The following is a 22,749-nucleotide window of genomic DNA, read 5'->3' as shown; positions in this document are numbered from 1 at the left end:
AAATTATATTTAATGAAACATTTCTTTTAAAAAATTTTCAAATCTAAATTTTCGAGTTTTTCCGGATTTCTGATAAAATCTGAAATTTTCAATTTTTGACATTTAGGCATTTTTGAAAGTTACTCTAAATTTTCGAAAATTGCTCCGAAAATCCCTCAAATTTTCGAAATGACGTCTTCTTTCTTTGGGTGTACCTCTTGATTTTTCTCATTTCGGTCTATTCTTCATTTTCTTCTGCTTCTTCTTTTATACCAAACGTCTTCTGAATCCTGAAGACCTTTTGGTATGTCCTCTCCTCTCGAAGCCTCTCGAGAAGACACACACCATTATCGGCACTCATCTCGGGAGCCAATGTCAACACAATTTAAGCGTTGATTTGGGACGACGACATCTTCTCTCTCCACGCCTTCTGAATCCCTCTATTCCTCCTTAGTACACTTATTTTCATTGTCTTCTTCTTCCATACTAAAACCCGCCGAAATTCAAAATCTACCACTTATCCCCTCGTACCTTTCCCGCCAAGAAGACATTCTATTCAACCCGACGTCTTCTACTTCCACGTCATCTGGAATTCCAAAATCATCGTCGACAGGGACGATGCCACGTCGTCCGCCGTTGCTCCGTCTGGCGCCTGTGCCAGAGGACGAGGAGGACGACGAGGTGTTTCTGGAGACTGGAATTGATAATGATAAGCAGAGATTTCTGCCTAGACGAGTTCAAAAGGATAGGAAATTTCATTCTGGAGACGATGTAGACAGTGAAGACGACGATGTGGAGGAGCAAGAGAATAAGGTAAATATTTAGAGAAATCGAGACTGCTTATTTCCCATTTCCCCGTCTTAAATTTCTCTGAATCTCTCTGGAATTTTATGAACCTTTTCTTTATTTTTTTCATAAATTCTGAAGAAGGAACGGATGGGTTTTGATGTGGTGTTAGTGGTTGGATAGAGAAAATTATATTCCATTCATATTTTTTAGTCTGTCTCGAGAATTTTTTTTTGAAAAAAAGAGGATTCTAGTTTTTTCTGAGCTAACATTACCGTAAAACCTGTAATAGAAGTGCCCCCTGACTTTCAACTGTGAGCCCATTTATCTCGGTTCCTGAGCACTTCTATTACAGGTTTTACGGTATTAAAAAGTTATCTGAAAAGCAAATTCTCTAAATTCATAATTTTTAAAATTTTCTCAATTTTCGAAAAAACAAGTTTTGAAATTTTATCGAGATTCTTGACGTTTTGAAAATTCGAAAATATTCAAAATCTTGGATTCTTCAATTTTTCTGACAAGGGAACCTCAACACCTCACAAACCCAGATATTGATAAAAATTTCAGGATAGGTTGGAAATAGCCTCTCTAGACATTTCTGAAAATTTTAGAGCCCGCCCACCAGTTTCAGCCGAGTTATATAAGTTTCAGTACCAAAAATCGCCGGTTCAGTGCAAAAGCAGCGTTTTCAAAGATGATTTTCTCGAGTTCTAGGACGTTTCAAAGAATGAAATTTGTTGTGTTATACTCAAATTTTAATGAAATTTGATATTTCAAACTTTTTCTCAAGAACAAATACATTTTTTATTTTTGAATTTTTTCACGATTTTCCAGATTTCTTCGAAAATTGAAAAAAATATTTTTTTGAGAAAAAGTTTGAAATATCAAATTTCATTGAATTTTAAGCATAACGAATCAAGTTCTGGAACCTCCTAGGAGCGGAGAAAATCGTCTTCGAAAACGCTGATTTTGCACTGAAAAGGCGATTTTTGGTACTGAAACTGATATAACTCGGCTGAAACTGGTGGGCGGGCTCTAAAATTTTCAGGGGTGTCCAGATAGGTGATTTTGAACATCCTGAAATTTTCATCAAAATCTGGGTTTGTGAGGTGTTGAGGTTCCCTTGTGAAATTTTCTGACTTTCATGAGAATCTAAAAAGCAATGAATATATTCAGAAATTCAGAATTTCAGAAAAATTATATTTAGAAGTTCAGAAATTCAGAAATTTTGCAAAAATCCAAAAAAAAATCGGAAAAGTGGATGTCAATTTTTTAGAATTTTTCAAGTTTTAATTTCCCTAAAAATTTCCCTAAAATTCCATATTTTCGCTCATTTTCTGAACAAAACACCACACATTAGTGGATATTCCCTAGTCTAGTTTCCCATCGTCCAGATGTGTTCCCGCCGTTCCCGTAAACTTTTTTATAGGAAAAATGAGAAGAAAAAAGGGGTGGAGAGAATAAGAGAAAAGAAGAAGAATTCTTCTTCTTCTTCTTTATATCTTCTGGAGAAGAAGAAGGAGAAGAACACATTTAATTTCGTTAGCTCTCTTTCTCGGCACAAAAAGCAACCGAGAAGAGTCTTTGCACTTTACATGTCATCATACTTTTCTTATTCTTCTTCCTTTTTTCTCTTTTTTTTCTCATTTTTCAATTTTTCCGGTCTCGAACATGTCATTTTTCTTTTCTAGTCCTTTTTGAACGGTTTCCGTAGGTGGATTTTGAAGTTTTTGGGATTTTTGGAATGTGTTTTCTTGGAAAATCCAGAACTTTTAGAGCTTTTTCACATTAATTTTTAGGATGGTTTATGATTTTTCTGAAAAAAATTTATTTCGAAAATTGAGAAATGTTGGGATTCCTTTTGGAATTTATTAGGACTATGAGAATTTTGATGAATTTTAAGATTTTAGAATTTTTTCTCTTCGAAAAATGTTCTGGAGTTTTGTTAAAATTTTTTGAGCTCTCATATGTAGCTCTCAGAGCTCTTCTGAGCATTATACCTAAAAAAGAAACAGGTGATTTTTTAAATGCTGAGCAATCTGGAATATTCAGTCTGTTCAGGCATACGAAATCATTATTTTCTGAGAATGCCATATAAATTACTTATTAATTGACATTTTTATAGGAAAACAACTACAAACTATGAAAAAAAATATTTAAATAATAGGTTTTTTTCTAAATATTTTATTTCAAAAAATTAAAATTTTATATTTCGAAAAATTTCAAAAATCCTTAGCATTTTAAACATCAGGAAATGATGAAAATCCTTAAAATCCTAATCTTAAAATCCTAATAATTCCTTGAAAAATCAAGAAATCCCAAAATACCGAAAATCGTGAAAATTCTGAAAACAGTGTCAAATATTTTGAAATTCCCTAAAATTCCTTAAAATTGTAATTATTTCGAAAATTCCAATAATTCTTCCAAAATTAAAATACTGAAAATTCCAGAAATTTTAAGTCATGAAAAGTCTAGAAGTTCTAATTGTGCTAAAAATTCGAAAAATCCTAAAAATCCTAAAAACTCTTTTAAAAACTAAAACTGTGAAATATCAAAAAACCAAAAAATGTTGGAAAATTTCCAATTTTTGAAAATCCAAAGTTCTTTAAAATTACGATTTTAAAAATTTCAGAAATTCAAAAGTTCAATAAAAATGCAAACCCTTAGAAATACTTTAAAAACCACAATCCAAAAAGTACTTAAAATCCAAATATCCAAAATTCGATATTTCAGAAACCATGAAAAATCGAAAAACTTCTAGGAATAAACTTTTGATTTTGGGATCTTGTGATTCAGAAATCTCAAACATGAAAAATTCAGAAACCTAGAATTCAAAATACCTAGTATTCAGAGAAAATTCTGGAAAAACCCTTTCCCAGTTCTTTCCCTCTCCTTCTCCGAAAGCAGAATATAAAAAACTTTCCTACTCCAACATAGAAACCTTCTCTCCTCATATCCAATCCACATCATCATCACCCATCCTATCGCTCGTACATGTTTTAAAAGAATATGTGCTTCTTTTTCTTCTTTTTCCTCTTCTTCTCCAACTTCTACTTCTTCTGGATGGTGGTGCTCTTCGAAGGGGTCGGATGTAAGACCCCAATTTGTAATGCATATTGTTTTCATCATAATGCTCCACCAGCTCACCAACCACTCCAACTTTTTTTGCTCCTTTTCCTTTTTCTTCCTTTCCTTCTTCCTCTTCTTCCTACTTGACCTAGTTACTTAAAATCTAGACTCTTTAAGCTGCCAAAAGCCAATCAATATTTTTTTCGATGTATTTCTGATAATTTTTTCAAGTACCTCTCTCATCCTTCTACTTGAGCAGCACTTCTTCAAACACGACGTCTTCTATTTTTCCATTTTCAAGAAGAAGAAGAAGAAGAATTTAGTATTCTAGCTAGTCCAACCATTTTTTTGTTCGTTGAATCATTAGTTAAAAGTATTGAGTTTCATAAGAGAGAGCATTTGGAGCAACTTTTTTGGTTTTCTAAAAAAATTGTAGGCTATAAAAAATTCCAGAGAGATTTCTTCCCCTTTTTACCCCCTTAACCTCATTGTCTTGCTTCTTCCTCCTTACCGTAACCCACTACAAACTACAAAAACTATAAAATCAAGAAGTGTCATCTGGTGTCATCGTCGCACGCGTCGTTGCGTTCGCTGTCGCCGTGCCCGTCGCTCCAGTCGTCGTCGTCGATCGGTGGTTGTGGTGGAAGTGGTATGGGCATTGGCGGTGGCGGCGGCGTCGGTTCATCTGGAGCAGCGGCGATCACGACACGACGAAATGCGGCCATTGCGTCGACGGGCTCGACGACGTCGACCGCCGGACGGCGAGCGTCCGCGTTCGTCCGACGAATGTCGATGGCGATTCCGACGTTGTCCGCCGATCCCGTACCGTTTTCAGCTGTAAGTTTTTTTATTGGAAAATATGAATTTTGGGGTTTCAGAGAGTAAAGTGGGTTGGGAAGTGGACTTGTCTGAAGTGGACTTGTCTGAAACTGATCGTAAACTATCAAAGGTATCATAGGTACCATCATACCCAACAATCCTCTGAAAAGCATTACTTGCACTTTGAGCTTAGTTATGTCGGTTACCATAAAAGATATCAACAATCAGTCAAATGATAAAATGTTCATTACAACATAACCAATTTTTATTCAGTTGACAAATTTTTGATATCTCTTATAGGAACTGAAATAATTGAACTCAAATGAGCAATTTAAAGATATTGCATTAATCTAGTGAGTCTTGATTATCATCTAACAGTAAACCTTGTAATTTCTTCTTTTTTTTCAAACACCATTGTGCCGAAAATGGACAATACATTCCATAAAATATAATTTACCTTGAAGACCAGAACCTAACAAACTGGCCCGTCTAGATAAAGCTTTCAGAATCGAATCTGAAATTTCACCAAGATCGTAGAAGGTAATTTTTTGTGTCATTTTTAAGGTATTCAAAGAATCTTTGAAGGGACATGAAACATATTATTTTCTTGAAATTTTATTTATAAGGACGCCCCTAGCCATAGAGTCTGTGAGGATGGGGCCACTACANGCAGTCATCACATGNGTNANCGGGCGATTTAATTTGAATAGACAATATCATTGTACACTGCCACGTCAAAATGTATATCGTAAATTCAAAAAAAAAATCCCAAAAATCTCTTGTGATGACTGCATGTAAAGGACCCATCATCTATGACTCTATGGCTAGGATCATCCTTATTGATTTTTGATTTATACAGGTTGTGGGACATTGTTGTTCAAAGAAGGTCCTGATTATACAGGTGTGCGATTTTTACCCATAACTAAGAAGGTCTTCAAAAAATGACACCGAAATTAGCGCTATCTATTCAAATGCCAAGTATCTTTCCCATGGGCAATGTAGCCTATGACATTAAATTGACAGTATGAACCTCAGGGTCATAAACCGATCATAACCTGACTGCTTTATTCTCCCTCCTACCGTAAAACCTGTGTTAGAAGGGCCAACTCTTCTGTTGTTCCTGGTGCTTCTATTTAAACTTCTATTAAATTCTTTGGAACTCCCTCCCCGATATCTCTGTCTACTCACCCATCCCTATCTATTCATTCATTCTCTCTCTTTTTTTCATTCTATCCATCTCCAGAGCAGATAGAGAGGGATCTCTTCTAAAAACGGGACGTCCGTGTCACTTCCGGCCTCTCCTTCTAGAGTTGTAGAAGGCTGTAAGACGACGAAGTCGAGTCAAAACATCCAGTGTCACCGAAGAAGAAGAAGGAAAAGAAATCTGTGCAGACACACACAGCATACAATGGAGATTTCTGAATTTTCCGCTTCGTCGCCTTGCCTTCTTCTTCTTTGTCCTCCATCTTCTATTTTTCCTTTTCTCCTAGATTTTCTGAAAATCCATCTATCCACTTAATTTTCTTTTTTTTTCTTCCTCTTTGAAAATCTGAAAATGCTGAATTCTCCGTTTTAGCTAGTAATGGTTACTATGGCGCCAAATCCTATAATTTTCATCGGCTCGCTGAGAAAATTTTGCAGTTTTCGCCTCTTTACATAACTTGAAAAAGTTTTTTCTTATTTTTTTTTTCAAAAAGAGATCTCCCAAAATTAGTTATCCGCATTTCATTAATCATTTTCTATGGGGATAGGATATGCAAAAAAGGTTTTTGATGAGAGGATACTTATAAAAATGAGCTATTTTGAAAAAAAAAATATACACTGTTCATGATTTTCACAAATCGAACGTTGAATTTTTTTTTCAAAAACTCAGAAATTCAGAAATTCAGAAATTCAGAAATTCAGAAATTCAGAAATTCAGAAATTCAGAAATTCAGAAATTCAGAAATTCAGAAATTCAGAAATTCAGAAATTCAGATATTCAGAAATTCAGAAATTCAGAAATTCAGAATTCAGAAATTCAGAAATTCAGAAATTCAGAAATTCAGAAATTCAGAAATTCAGAAATTCAGAAATTCAGAAATTCAGAAATTTAGAAATTCAGAAATTCAGAAATTTAGAAATTCAGAAATTCAGAAATTCAGAAACCCAAATTTCAGAATTGTTATATAGGCTAACTCTATGAGGCGGTCGAATATCAGCGACCGCCGACCGAACAGTTTTTTTAGTATTTTAAATTTCGACTTTTGGTCTCTCTCAAAAATTGGGTACTTTAAAAGCCTTTTTTCTCCCGAAGCTCGTATGGGTGTTTTTTTCCATCAGAATAGGTAGTGTTCTGGCCTTCTCCAGAAGTGTCGAATTTCTTTTTTCTTCTTCTTTTCCTTTTTGTGCTACTGGAAAGAGAGCAAAAAGGGATGGAAAAAGCAAGTAATTAGTAAGCGAGAAGAGGGAGAAGGCGTCGTCTCTTCTCCATAACATGAGACATCAGAAGACGTGACGTCTTCTGAAAAAGATACCTTTCAGAGGAAAAAGAAGATACGACGAACAAGTTGTATCCTCCTCTCTCTAAATTCTTGCACACTCCATTTTTTTTGGTTTACCCTCAAAAAATAAAACAAAAAAACAAGCAATTTGTATTTGTTAGGGATAAGGGGTTCTAGGTTCTTTTTCTTTTTTCTCTTATCCCCAAAAAAATCTTTTCTTTTTTCTTGTTCTTTTTTGTATGTTGCCACGTCACGTCATCTGAATTTTTGAATTTCGCGGTGTGGAGTTCTGAATTTAGTTCAAAAAAGAAAGGAAAAGAATAAGAAAGCGTGCTGTTTTGTCGGCCGGAAAACAATGGAGTTGACAGCATCGGCCTCTGGATGTATTCTCACTTTTTTTCCACGTCTTCTGAATCCTGGAGATCTTACATTCTTAGAATTCCATTTTTTAAGTTGAAAATTTGATTTTAGACAGGCAAATTAGAGAATTAAAGACACCTGGTGGTGTCAGGGTGGCCTAGGAATTCTTGGTTGTTTTTGAGAGTCTGGAAATTTGATTTTTCTGAATTTTTCGGAATTCAAAGTTCGGAAATTCGAATTTTTAAAAATCTAAAAATCTCTAATTCCGATTTTTTCATTTACAAAAATCAGGGAAGTTCGAAATTTGGAATTTTCAGAAAACAAGATTCAAACAGCTGGATATTCTGAATTCCGCTTTTTGAGAATTTTCGAAAATCAAGATTCCGGTTTTTCAATTTTAAAATAATTTTAAGAATTCAGTTTTCCGATTTCTGCTTTTTTTTATAACCACCTCGAAACATCTAGAACCGTAACCCCCCATCCTCAATAGAGCGCATTATATCTTCCTTTTACAATTTTCTCTCCAAAACGCCATGCTAATTTCGTCGTCCCCAAATAACCAAATTCCGATACCAAACCAAGAATAGCTCCTTTTCATACTGCTTCTTCGTTTCTTTCCTTTCATTTTTTGGAAGCGGCCCATCATAATGCACGTCATCACATCGTTTCCTTTCTTCTCCTATTTTTTATTCCCGTTTTCCGTATTCGATATCCCCACTTATAGTTGTGGGACCACAAAAAAGGTGTATATACATAGTATATGTATGTATCCCCAACAACTTTTCTTCTTTTTGGGGTTATATAATCGGTCCTGGTCCACTTTACCCAGACAATAGTCTTTGGCTTAGATCCTGTTTTCTTCTTTCTACATCTTCTGATTTTTTTTTAAACTTTGTCTAAAACTAAACCACATAACGGCCGTCCTCGGGCTTTTTAAAGGCAAGATTTCGACCGAATTTATATCGGTTCTTCTTAAAGACTTGCAAAATATTTGTGGAATAATAAGGATCATTGCATCAGCGGACCACTTTTTAATATCTCTCACATGAACCAAGATAAATTGGGTCAAAGTTAGAAGCCCTTACAGGTTTTACAGCACCCTAGCCTCCTTTTCAAACTTCTTAAGAACCAAACAATGGACAATGGTCAGATTTAATCTCTTCCACTCCATCATTCTGATCCTAGTTATGTGGTTTGAGGGAGATAAAGAGAGACGCAGAGAAGAAATGAGTATTTTTGAGGAGTTGTTCAAGACACGAACACTTTTTGGTCCACCCCAGACTAGGCACTTTCAATGTAAACAATCAATTTTTTTCGGATTTTTTTTGGCTAGGTTTCTCTACATTTTGGGATATGGTTAGGAAAATTTCCTAGTCCATGTAGGAGTGCTAATTTAAGGTTACCCTGAAACCACTAACTATCAACTTCGAACCAATTTATTTCAATTTCTGTAAAGGATTTCAAAACGTGGTCAACTGATAAAATGTTTATCATAATATCAGTATTATTGTATCAGCTGATATATTATTGATACCTTTCACATGAATTGAGATAATTGTGATCAAAACTGATGATCCTTAACAATGGATACATTTTAAAATTCTGATACCAGCTGATACAAGCTCATTTTCTCAAGACAATTCATTTAGATAATAAATTATTCATTGATATGAACTTAAAAGTTTTTTTTCGCACTGATGTCTTTTTGGAACATTTCAAAGTCCTTAAAGTTCTATCAGGCTCAAAAGATATCCGATTCTTTTATTTTCGAACTTCTAGTCCTCTCCTTGTCTAGTATCATTTTTTATTTTTCTCATAGTCAGTAGCAAAAATTGAGTTTTCTAACCCCTTCTACTTAAACCCCACAAAGCCAAAAGAACCTAAATTTTCGAAAAAACGAAAAATTTTGAAAATATGAGATTTTTTAAAGTCCCTGGGTGGTGGTGGTGACAAGAACCCCAAAGGCGTTAATTACACTTTTAGCTCAATTATCTTAACCCCTGTAGATAATATAAAAAATTTGTCAATTTATAAAATGTTTATCATAATATCAGCAACATTTTATCAGTTGACAAATTTTTATATCTGCTATAGGAGCTTAGATAATTGAGCTCTAAGGAAAATAAAGCTCTCGGAGCATTTACAGTGTACTTTCTTTCTAGATGCTCCTAGTTTCTGATCTTCCGAATTTCCTGGAATTTATAATTTTTCTAAAACTACTGAATTTCTGAGTTTCTGAATCTCGCAATAAAATCAAAACATCCTCAGTTATTCAAAAAATTTAACCTGAAGCGAAAAATTTAAAAAAAAAAATCTGATTCTCACATTTTTCTTCTTTTGCCTCCTGCTCCTGGCTCGAGCATTCCCACAGGACTGATGAGAAAAAACCTTTTCTCCGTCCCGTGTTGAAGCCTGCTCATCGGCTTTTCTTTTTTTCTACGCCTTCGTGAGCAGAATAATTCATTATACTAATGCTGGGTGCTCCCCTTCCCGCCCCGTCCGTCCCCATCACACGAATGGGACCTTCCTTTATTCTGTCTCTATCTTTAAGTCTCCAATATCTTCTTTCCATTCCCTTCCCATCCCCAGATATCATCATGTTTCAAAGCACACACACACACAAATTTCTGTGTTCTTCTAACTTTTCCTTTTTCCTCTCCCCTTGTGCCATTTCAAATATATACGGAACGGAACAATTTTGTTTTTGACCCTCCAGCCATCAAGGTTCCCCTGTCCCCCTCTTAAAAATTCCTATAAGTATTCAAATTTTTTGGAGCTCCCTCCCTCCCTCCATTCCCTTTTTGCTCCATTTTTCAATTTCTAATATGTTTTCGAATAAGGCTCCTTTCTGCTGCCAGACACAGCAGCCAGCAGGACCTTATTTTTCATTTTTTATGAAAAAAAAACCGGAAGAAAAAAAAAAACGAAAACGAACAAAATAGGGAGGGGGAGCTCCTGGGCGCTCCTTGGAGCAGCGTTTTTTTGCGGCTCAATTGGTTCCAAGATTTTTTTTTGGAAGGTCCCTTGGAATTCTATTAGTGAAGACCCTAAAACCTGTAATAAAAGGGCCCTCTAACTTTGTGACCATTTTTCGCATTTTTCGCGCATCGACCGACTTGAGTTAATTTATCTCGTCTTCTGTAAAAGATATCAAAAAGTAATCAACTAACAAAATATTTATCATAAGATTAGTAATATTTTATCAATTGACCACTTTTTAATATCTCAGTGAAAAACAGTGAAAAACCAGAATTAAAGAAAAGTGCGCTCCACGGATAACTTGAGATGGCGCCCTGCCGAGCGTCTTTGGCTCATTTCATCTTGGTTCTAGTAAGAGACGTCAAAAAGTAATCAACTAACAAAGTATTTATCATAAAATCAGTAATATTTTATCAGTAGACCTCTTTTTGATACCTTCTACAGGAACCGAGATAAAATTGGTCAAAGTTGACCAAAAAAAAATTTTTTTTTGATTTTCTGTAGTTTGAACTGTGTTCGGAATTTTTACGAAAGATTCAAAAATTGGTCGAAAACTACCAAGTCAAAGACCCAAATCCTATATTTGCCAAAAATTAGTTTTTGCAATAACAAGAAGTTTGATTTCTATGAATTTCAAAGTAGGAGAGACATTAAAAAACATATTTTCAAAATTTCTCCCCCAGAGGAGTTGAACTTGTAGGCCGCGCCGCTACCAGCTGAGCTATGGTGCCACCTGAATACTGTACACTGTCACGTCAAAATGCATACCTAACTTCTTCTGACACACACTTTTATCCTCGTCTTTGCTTTTTTTTCCATCAGATTCGATTGACCTTGGTCAGATGTCCCTAATCTGGTTAGTCCCCAACAAAAACTTCTTCTGCTCCCGGATAGATTCTATTTTTGCTTTTTCTCTTTCTTCTGTTTTTCTTGCTTATATTCTTTCCCTCCAACTCATACATCCCAAAAATCCTATATTCTATAGTTCCCACCCCGGCATCGTGCCCGGCACGTCGTACCTCCCATGACGTGATCTGTGCAGAGGCCCCCGCCAGCAGGTACCAGTGGGGTGTCTTGAAAAATCTTGGAAAACTTAAATGTCGACATCGTCCAACAATCACATCATCCAACACCATCCAACGATATCCCAAGCCGCACAAGTTCCAAACGCCGGAAATAATGTCGCGTCGCAGGCCAAACAGCTTATGGTCGTGCTGCAGAGTGGATCGTATAAGGTGCAAAAAAAAGGATTCAAAAATTTTAATAATTAAGATCATTGACAATGTCCGAAAACTAAAAATCAGGTGAAAACTTGGTCATGGTTACCGTAAAACTTTCTAAAGTTTCTGTTAATCTTTTCAAGTTTAAGCTAAATTATTTCGATTCCTGTGAAAGATGTCAAAAATGTTGCAACTGATAAAGTGTTTGTAATATTATGATTAACAATTTATTAGTTGACAGATTTTTAATTTCTCTCACAGGAAATGAGCTATATGGGTTCAAAGTTGATTGTGTGGACCACGGGTGGGAACGGGCGGCAAAATCTCCCCCGACGGTAACCCTATTGGTCGTAGTTTTTAGAAATCCCGCTTCCTCAGGGTTGTGTAGGTCCGTTTCTGAGTCCAGGTACGTTGGTCCGTCCCAGGTCCGTCCCAGGTCCGTCCCAGACCCGGCTTCAGATTAACAGATTGATTAAAGGGCAATCTTTAACAATAAATGGGAAAAATGTATGGGGAATCCAAAAGAGAGCTGAAAAAATTTCTAGCTTGTTATCAAAAGACTTCATCTTATTATGTACCGCGTAGCAGGTGCAAAACTACACATTATTCACGCGCCGCGCGTTTTCACCCTCTTTTCACATATATCCATTCAATTCTGATTTTGAAGGCGTCAGGTTGAGTATAAAGGTTTTTAAAAAAGTGTAATGGTAAGTAGGTCGAATTGGGAAAGACAACCATAAGAAAAAATAGGGGGCCCGTCCCAAAATTATAATTTTTAAATTCCAAAATTTTCAGGTTCTATCACTTGGCGCCGATGTACTGCCAGAGTACAAACTGCAGCAGGCTCGGGTACACCACTGCACAATTGTACATTATAGGTGAGTGTAACCTCTATCAGAAGAGCCTAAACCTTTAAACGCACATAGAAATAACTCTTATTTGAACCCCTAGTGAAGTCGAGCTTGTGGACCGATTTCTAGAAGTGGCGCGATTTTTGGACCCCAAAAAGCCCAGTTTTATCATGGTAGTCTAGCTGGTGCCCCTTGTGACTATTGATTTTCTCATAAAAAGTGCGACGAACTGAAAACTTTTTGGTTAGTCTAACAAGAAGAGACATTTTTGATAAGATCTCTGCCTGATTAGCTGCGCGCTCGCGGCTGAAACCAGTTGGTGCATGAAAAAATGAATGTCAGGTGATTCAGAAAAAAGCTTTTTATCAGCCTCTACTTTTTACTCATTCTTATTTTTTACTGGAAACATTATGTTAGCTGAAATACTACAGAAAAGAAGAGTGCTTAGGCGGAAAAATGATAGGTTAGCTATTTATACCGTAATTCGACTCAAAATTGGAATTTCTGTTCGAATCAAAAAGTGAAAAATAGAATTAGAAGAGATATAGAGAATAATAGTAAATTTGACTGGATTTGAATGTCAGATGTCGCCTCAGAGGCACCAACTCGGCACCCTCTACGCGCCGACGCATAATTCGGCTCAAACTCAGAGTTTTTGAACAAGAATAATATTAATATGTAAAGTTTAAAGAGATCTACAAGAAAATATTAAATTCGACCGAATTCAAATGCCTAGTTTTGACTCAGATGTGGCGAAAAAGCGGGTAGGCAAAATGGACACCTGGTCCCGCCGACCTGCCCGGTCCTCACTACCCGCTGGCGCATAACTCGGCTCAAATTTGGAACTTCAGTGCGAATTATATATCGAAATGTAGAACTTGACAAGATCTACAAAACTGTGTTAAATTTAGCTATGTTTGTTCTTTGAGTCTTGAACCAGGTGCCGCTAAATAATAAGGTTGTTAAAATTGGCTCTGGTAACACTTGCTACCTCTGGCGCAAAACTCAAAATTCAAATGCAGATGAATTTAGAACCAGTTCGTAGATCTTAATGAGTTCTATATGTTACTTTTTTATTTGATCAGAATTTCCCTGTTTGAGCTGAGTTATGCGTCGGCGGGTAATGGGTGCCAACGAAGCCGCCTCCTGGTCCTGATATTGCCTAGCCACTTTTAACCTTTTCTGAGTTAAAATAGCCATTTCAGTATAGTCCAATTTAATATCATTCTGTAGGTATTATTAAGTACTGTATTTTAGTTTTTGAATCGAGCAGAAATTCCATGTTTGGGCGGAGGTATACGCCTCCAAACTCCAAAAAAAAACATTTAAATGAAAATTGTTTTGCAGCCCGTTCAAAGCAGTGTGGGATTGGATAATTCTGTTGCTCGTCATCTACACGGCCATCTTCACACCGTACGTCGCCGCGTTTCTCCTTCGTGAACTGCAGGACACGACGAAGAAGTCGCGATTTACGGAACCGTTGGAGATTGTCGACCTGATTGTTGATATCATGTTTATTGTTGATATTATTATTAATTTTCGCACCACCTATGTCAATGAGAATGAGGAGGTAAGAGTATTTTGGAACTTGACACCCTTGGTAATGAACTATTTTTAGGTCGTTTCTCATCCGGGAAAAATTGCGACGCACTACTTCAAAGGATGGTTCATCATTGATATGGTCGCCGCAGTGCCGTTTGATTTGCTACTCGTCAGCACCAACAGTGATGAGGTGACGACTTTTGAAACCTCTAATAGAAGGGCGCGTTGAGAATTTATGGATTCTTGAATTCTTGGAATCCTAAATTCCTAGATTCTTAGATTCCTGGATTCCTGGATTCCCAATTACCTGGATTCCTGGATACCTAGATTCCTGGATTCCTAGATTCCCGGATTTTTTGAAGACATCTTTTTAAGTTTTGAGAATTTTTGGAATTTTTGAGACTTTTGAGAATTGCTTCAGAACATTAAGTTTTCCGAAATTCCCACTCTTAACTTTGGGATATTTATGACCCATAAATTAACGAGACACAATAAGCAGAGTGCAGAAAAACAAAAGTCAGGTTTCTCTGCGTCTCCACTCGAATAAATCTTCTCCTTCAGGAGCACAAAAAAGAAGAAGCAAAGCAAAAAATTATTGACGTTTTATTCATTCATTCAGACAACAACACTAATCGGGTTGCTGAAAACTGCTCGCTTATTACGATTGGTACGGGTCGCGAGAAAACTGGATAGGTATTCTGAATACGGTGCCGCCGTTCTTCTACTTCTCATGGCGACGTTCGCATTGATAGCACATTGGTTGGCGTGTATATGGTAGGTTATTCTGTTTGAACCAACTTATCTCGATTCCTGTGAAAGATATCAGAAATTTGTCAACTGATAAAATGTTTGTGATATTATGATAAACATTCTATCAGTTGACACCGCTTTCATATCTTTGACGAAAAAGGAGATAAATTGGATTCAAGTTAGGAGGGTATTAAACGATTTATAACGAAAACTTTTTAGGTATGCAATTGGTAGTGCAGAATTATCACACAAAGAGTACACATGGCTGCATCAGCTTTGTAAGTTTTTTTAAAATATATTTTTCAGATGACTGATTTCCAGTTGTGATCTGTCTAAAGGTTTTCGAAAAAAAATTAAATCTGATCAAAAGTTCAAGAAAAGCATATCGTAAATACTCAAAGAGAAGTCCACCCTATATGGGCGCTTTGAGCTCAATTATCTCGATTCCTACGAGAGATATCAAGAATTTGTAAACTGATAAAATATTAGATTTATTTATTGGTGACATTATGATAAACGTTTCATCAAAAATTAAATTTTTGACATCTTTCATGGGAGGCGAGATAATTGAGCTCAAAGTGCAAGTATAACGTAGCTCATACTTGTCAAACGGACCGACCACTCGCCGGCGCATAACTAGATTCAAGCTTAGAATTTCTGTTTGAATCAAAAATAAAAACTTGATAAGATCTACAAAATGATACCTGATCCAACTATGTTCAATTTGCGTTCATATGAACCAGAAAACTTGAACCAGGCTATCGCTTATTGGGGCCGATTTCGCAGACTCGGCTCTTCGGCTTCTGGTTCGAAGATCAAAATTCAAATTTAGTTGAATTGTATATCATTCTAAAGATCTTATAAAATTCTACAATCTACATTTTGATTCATACAAAAACTCCAAGTTCGAACCGAGTTATGCTTCGCCTTATGGGATACCTTATACCTGCAATTCGAACCGATATATCTCATTTTTTGTGAGAGATATCAAAAAATTGTCGACTGATAAAATGTAGGTAGTATTATAACAAACATTTTATCAGTTAATAGATTTTGGAAATCTCTTATAGTAACCAAGATAATTGAGCTCAAACTTAGGTGTCCTCGATACGCGCGCGAGAAAAACGCAGAGAAGTCACCGTGTCTCGTTTCTCTGCGTCTCTGTCAGGACAAAATTTTAAAAAAGTTTTGGCGGGGCCAGTAGAGCTAGAGCAAAGTCTTTTAGATCAGTCGATAGCAATTTTTAAAGCATTTCGTTTGATATCAAGCATCTAGCTCTTTCCCATCTCCAAAATTATTTTTTCCAGCTAAACAAGTAACCCAACCCTATACATCAACAAATGGAACAGTACCCACCGGAGGTCCGACGTTAAAATCTCGATATGTCACATCCTTATACTTCACACTATCCACAATCACATCCATCGGTTTTGGTAATGTATCGGCGACGACAGACTCTGAAAAGATATTCACAATTATAATGATGATATTGGGATCTTTGATGTATGCGTCGGTGTTCGGAAATGTGTCTGCGATCATTCAAAGGTTGTACTCTGGAACTGCACGATACCATACAGAAATGTCGAGGCTCAGAGAGTTTATCAGATTTCATCAGGTACCAGAAAAACAAAATGAACTGTACATCCCATTTTGTAGATTCCCAACCCTCTACGACAACGGCTCGAGGACTATTTCCAACACGCGTGGGCTTATACCAACGGAATCGATATGAATCTGGTGCTGAAGGGGTTTCCCGACTGTCTGCAGGCTGATATTTGTTTACATTTGAATCGAAATCTGTTGAGCGGCTGTGCAGCGTTCGCAGGGAGTACGCCTGGGTGTTTGAGAGCGTTGTCGATGAGGTAAAAGTTTAACGGAGCATAACTCGGTTAGAACTCAGCATTTTTGTTTAAGTCAAAAAGTAAAACGTAGGACTTGACAAGATCTACATAATGATATTATATTTGACTATATTTGTCTGCTCAAAGATAGGGAAATGGCGGGTGGGCGAAATCGGCACCCGTGGGCGCCGACCTCATGGGCGTCAACCCAGCACCCACTACGCGGCCGCGCAATACTCAGCTGAAACTTGGAATTTTTGTAAAATGAAGAACTAAAAAAAAATTAACAAAGTTATATCAGAATTGAATATTTTCGAGTTTTGAGTCCTGAACAAGACGTCGTGAAACATCACGGTCGTCAAATCTAGCGCTCGGGTAGCGCTTGCGACCCCAGGTGCAAAACTCAAGATTCAAATGTGGTGGAATTTAACATCATTTTGTAAAGCTTTAAAAGTTCTACGTTTTACTTTCTAATTCAAATAGAAACTTAAATTATGAGCCGAGTTTTGCACCTTTAAAAGTGAACAAGTGGCTCCGGGGCATCTTTGATCCGGATTGGTCAGGTTGAAAAGTATAGTGAATTCAAATTTTGAGAATTGAAGAGTCCCTTGCTGAAGACATTTTTGCATTAGCTTCTGAATATCAAGGTCATCCACCTAGCGTCAAAATAAAGGCAGAGCCCAAAACTCTAATTTCCAGGTTTCGCACCACACACTCACCGCCTGGAGACACCCTCGTACATCGTGGCGACATTCTAACCGGCCTCTATTTCATCGCTCGAGGCAGTGTCGAGATTCTGAACGATGACAACAATGTGATGGGCGTGCTCGGCAAGGACGACATCTTCGGAGAGAATCCGCTTCTCTATGATGAAGTGGGCAAGTCGTCGTGCAATGTGAGAGCGCTCACCAATTGTGATCTTCATAAGATATTGAGGTATTATCTCTTCTGTTCATGTTCTTATATTCAAATCAATTCTGAAATTTCAGAGACGACCTCCTCGACGTGCTCGACATGTATCCAGAATTTGCGGAAACGTTCTGCAAAAACCTCACCATCACCTACAACCTCCGCGATGATGCTCAGAGCTTACGAAAAAAGTTCGACCGCCATAAACTGCTCAGAATGTCGTCGTCGTTGAACAAAGACAGGCATACAACACCACCGGATGGTGAGAGTAGGACAACTGGAGCGGTGAGACGAAGTGCCGAGTCGGTGTCAAGATGCGACTCGAATCCTATCGATAGGAGGCAAAGTGCCGGATCTAGGAGTGAGTTTTTGTTTATGAAATTTAAATTTTTGCTGAATTTTACTTCCACCAACCCAACCAATCAACCCCGCTTTCGCCTACTCTCTTCCCCTATGTTATCCTTTCCCCCAACACCCACTAACACAGGCTCATCGCGATGCTCACCCCCACACGCTGCTCTGACCGCAACCCGATCGGAAGCCACTCCGCTACTGCGTCGACCCGTCGTCCAGCACGAAGAAGACGACGCGCTTTTCGATGATATTCGAGCATTCGCCCGCGGGAATACGGTTACGGTATCGCCGACTGTCGCCGGAAATCATTCAGTGTCACCGACGACGGCAATCCATAATATGGATGGAACACAATCGCAACAGTTGAGCGGTGAGACACCTGGGAAGACATGATTACTTTTTTGTGTGAATATTTGAGAAAAGGCATGGTGTGGCTATAAAAAACGCTGATTAACATGTTTGGCACCACGTTTTGTCAGATGATCTTCGAGCTCAATTATCTCGACTCCCATCAGAGATATCAACAATTTGATAACTGATGAAACATTTATCATACTATCCCCTACATTTTATTAGCTGTCAAATTTTTGATATCTCTTATAGGAACCAAGGTAAAAAGGCTCAAAGTAGAAGTACCGTACAGATTAGAATTACCCGCTTACCTCTAAACTGTGATCCCATTTACCGTATTTCCTCTAATAGAAGATTATGGGTTTCTATTTTTCAACCTCTTTCTCAGAATGAAATTCTATTAGAAAAACGGCTCAAATTATATGGTTTTCAATTATGAACAGAACACGTATATTTTTTAAACGACAAGAATTAGCATAAAGCAACAGAAAATCCGCAAAACAAAGAATATTTCTGCAATGGCCAAGAAGAAAACTGCACAGCCAGGGTGGGCTTCTATTAGAGGTGGTCTTCAAATAGAGATGGGCTTCTATTAGAGGAAATACGGTATCTCAATTTCTATAAGAGCTATGAAAATTATGACCACTAATAAAATGTTAGTCATAATGTCAACAAAATTTTGCCAATTGGCCACTTTTCGATATCTCTCACAAGAAATGAGACATGTGAGCTCAAAGTTGGCAGGTTGTGGGGCATTCTTTTACGGTATATGGGTCGTGTTCTATTAAAGCGATTTACGGTAACATCCTTGAGATTTAGAGAAATTTAAATTTGTGCGTCTGTTTAATAATCAGAAATCGTACCTGAATCTTTAAAAATCCAAATTTCTGAAACTTTTTTGTCGAAATTTTTCGAAACCGAAAAAAGTAATAGATTTATACTTCAAATTTCCAACTTTTTTGATCTATTAATGTTTCAGAATTCTTCCTCAAAATAAACGAAAAACTAAGATCATAAACTTCTAAATTTCAGACCGATCAAACGAATATGAAGATCGAAGGACGTCGTACATGTTCACGAGGAGGCTTGAAAATATCGAGAGGTAGGATTTTTTCCTGCGCATTTGAGCTTAATTATCTCGCTTCCTGGTAGAGATATCAAGAAGTAGTCAACCAATAAAATTAATATATTATTATGATAAACATTTGGTTAATTGAGCACTTTTTGATATCTCCTACAGGAACCGAGATAATTCAAGTCAAAGGTGGTACTCCTCGGTGGCGCTCGCTCAATGCTAAGGACCCCAAGTTTGAGCTCAATTATCTTGGCTCACGTAATAGAAATCAAAAAATAGTCAACTAATAAAATGTCTATCATAATATTATCAACGTTTTACTAGTCGACGAATTTTTGATATCTCTTATAGGAACTAAGATAATTGAGCTCAAAGAACAAGTACGGAGAGGAGCATATTAATCAAACGAGCCGATGCATAGCTCGGTTGAAACTTGGAGTTTCAATGTAAATTAAGCTGTAATGTATAGAATTTGACGAGATCTACAAAGTGCTATAAACCAAAACTAACAGAAATTTGAATTTCCAGCCAAATCGAGCGAATGCAAAACAAGTTCAACAGCGACATGGAGACACTCATCAAGCTGGTAAAAGATCAGGCAATGGCTCGAAACAACGGATCATCGAATGAAGGTAGGCGGTGATGATTCCGCTGATCCAGAATTCAATCAATATTAATCGATTCGGAGAGGTTCGTTATCCGCATCCATATACACATATCACACCATGTCATTTCACCCTGGTAGTATTCGAAAAAAACTAATCCCTTTAAATAATTTTTCCTTTTTTTTATTTCTAGAAAAAAATCTTTAGAAACTCCCCTGAAATGAGATAATTAGGATTTTTATTCGGAATGTGTGATTCTTTTTTTTCCTAAATATTGTAATAATCAGATAGTGGTCGTCGTAAAACAAACATCTTCGTGTTTTTGCTGTGTGATTCTTCTAAATTAATAATTTTTACTTTTTTGAAAATTTCCACAAAAAATTTTATTTCATCGAATCCATTTTTTAGATTCATAGATTAAACTTTCTGAAAAATGCAAAAAGAAAACGATTTTTTGAAATGAGCCGATTTTTCTACTTTGGCCCAATTTATCTCGGTTACTGTAACAGATATCAAAAAGAAATCAACAGATAAATTGTTACTGATATTAAGACAAATATTTTGTTAGTTAACCACTTTTTGATATCTTTTACAAGAACCAAGATAAATTAGGTCACAGTAATGGTGTACCGGCGATCCTCCTTTTCCAAGAGAGTCGCTGAGGAGTTAGAGCGACTCGTTTCTCTGCGTCTCATGTTTCTAGCTGTAAGAATTACTGAAAAATTTCAAACGTATTTTTGTCTTGAGCTGTTAGAGGTACAGTAATTTTTCAAAATATTTTTTAATAGTTTTTTTTTAAATAACAACCCTCACTAGTATATGTAAATTCAGTTCCTCTCACCAAACACCCAAAATCACTCACCTAACAGTCATTGTCCACAACTTCTGATTATTATTATTATTTGGTTTTTGTAATAGTTGTCGTCGACACAAATTCTCAAATGGTTACTGTAGTTTTCCTCTCCCGTAAACCTCTAGCTCCTTTTTCATTATCCTTCGTTTCAGTACTCATCTCCCTACCAAGCTCGAAAAACTCAATTATCTCAACTCCTGTAAAAGATATCAAAGATTGGTCAAATGGCAAAATGCTTGTCATAATATCACCAACATTTTATCAGTTGGCTCTTTTTTAGTGTCTTTTATAGGAATCGAGATATATGGGTTTTAGTAGGGCACCTACGGTAGATACTATTTTGGTGAAAAGAAAAGTGGAATGTGTGTGTGGTTATGCGATAACAATCGAGCCTTGCACGATTGGGACCGATATGATATTGATATGGATATTTGGACAAGTTTCTTTTTTTTTTTGGTTTTCTTCTTTTTTAAAATATCTTTTTTATATGGAATGATTTTTAATTTTTTTTTTTTTGGTTTCCTCTGGAGATATTGGAGATAGGGAATGGAATTGTGGAGGTTTTTTGAAAATTATACATTCAGGAATTTTCAATTCTAGGGAAACCCTGTTAGAAAATACGAAAAACTGGATAAGCTCTGATTGCTCGAAAATCAAACTTTTTGGATATTTTGATAGTTTTCGAAACATTTTAAAATTTGGAATTTCAAACTTTTCGGAATTTTTAAGGTTTCCTGAGATTTTTTTTAATGTTCCGAATTTTCGAAAAATGTTTCGAAAGTTTGAATTGTTGAGTAATTTCGTAACATTTGAAAATTTGAACTTTAGAAAATTGGAAAATTTCGTAAAATTGAGAATTTTCAGAATTTTCTAAGATTTAGGGATTTTCAGAATTTTCTAAAAATTTTAGGAATTTTTGATTTTTTGATGATTTTTGAAAATGAGAACTGCTTGAAAATATCGGAACTTCCGGATTTTCTGAAATTTACTAAATTTTTGAGAAATTTTAGAAAATTGATTTTTTAAGGGAATATATAAAATTTGAGAATTTTTTTTTAATTTTTAAAGATTTTGTAGTTTTTGAAAAAGTTTGGAACTTTGAGATTTTAAACAAATTTTTTTGGAGATTTTGAAAGTTTTAGAGAAAATTATTTAGTTTGAAGATTTTTCGAGACATGTTTGCAATTCTAAATCTTCAACGATTTTTGGAATTTTCAGAGTTTTTAACCAAAAAAGTTTGAAAATTTTCAGCAGATTTCGGAAGAATTTTTTTTGGATTTATAAATTTTTCTGGAATTCTGACGAAACTTTAAAAAACTAGGCATTTTTGAGACACTTTTAGCATTTTACGGCAATTCTGAACTTTTCACCAAAAGCTTAAAATCGATTAGAAAAAAAAACGGATCCACAATTCCAGCACACTCTCTCTCTCTCCATCTTTTTCAATGTTTTTTTAAAAATATAAAATTTTAGTTTTCAAAGTTTCAGGCGACGTCCAATATCCACGTCATCGGCCAAACAACTACATCTCCTCAGCAATTCGTCTTCCGAATGGTGGTGGTGGTGGAGTCGTCGAAGATATGAGAGTATCCAGATTATCTTCCCACGAACCTCCGACGCCTACTCAGGAATCCGACACGATTTTGTGATTTTTGATCTACCTAGATCCACGTGGAAGCTTCTCGAAGGATCTATGGGTCCAATCTCCCCGGTGCCATCTCCTTTTACTCCTGATTCTTTTTAAAAAATTTATTTCCGATTTCTCAGGGATCTCCTTTCCGAGTGCCTCAAAAAACCACAATTTTAGCGTCCCCGGTATTTCAAAAAACTGTTTTTTTTTTTGGAATTTTCAAAAATTACTATTTTCCAATTCCCATATCTTTCCATTTTTTCTTCCGGCTAGAACTCCAAATTTAATAGTAT

At 36.3% G+C, this 22,749-nt stretch overlaps 2 protein-coding genes across 2 annotated transcripts; both read left to right on the top strand.

The window, feature by feature from the left end:
* Nucleotides 1–597: 597 nt before the first annotated feature.
* On the top strand, nt 598–804 carry CBG26024 (the record flags this gene model as incomplete). Its single annotated transcript, XM_045244448.1, has 1 exon — nt 598–804. One exon carries the CDS (start codon nt 598–600, stop codon nt 802–804), a length of 207 nt encoding a protein of 68 aa, XP_045100306.1.
* A 10,768-nt stretch (nt 805–11,572) lies between these two features.
* On the top strand, nt 11,573–22,475 carry Cbr-unc-103.2 (the record flags this gene model as incomplete). Its single annotated transcript, XM_045244447.1, is given in 14 exon segments — nt 11,573–11,710; nt 12,491–12,573; nt 13,894–14,146; nt 14,165–14,278; nt 14,708–14,862; nt 15,058–15,116; nt 16,146–16,453; nt 16,495–16,700; nt 17,379–17,615; nt 17,669–17,949; nt 18,076–18,312; nt 19,326–19,395; nt 19,897–20,000; nt 22,315–22,475. 14 exon segments carry the CDS (start codon nt 11,573–11,575, stop codon nt 22,473–22,475), a joined length of 2,406 nt encoding a protein of 801 aa, XP_045096972.1.
* Nucleotides 22,476–22,749: the final 274 nt, after the last annotated feature.

This window comes from Caenorhabditis briggsae, assembly GCF_000004555.2.
Source record: "Caenorhabditis briggsae complete genome, chrIII, whole genome shotgun sequence".
Classification (NCBI taxonomy): Eukaryota; Metazoa; Nematoda; class Chromadorea; order Rhabditida; family Rhabditidae; genus Caenorhabditis; species Caenorhabditis briggsae.
This window is presented reverse-complemented; position numbering and strand designations above follow the sequence as displayed.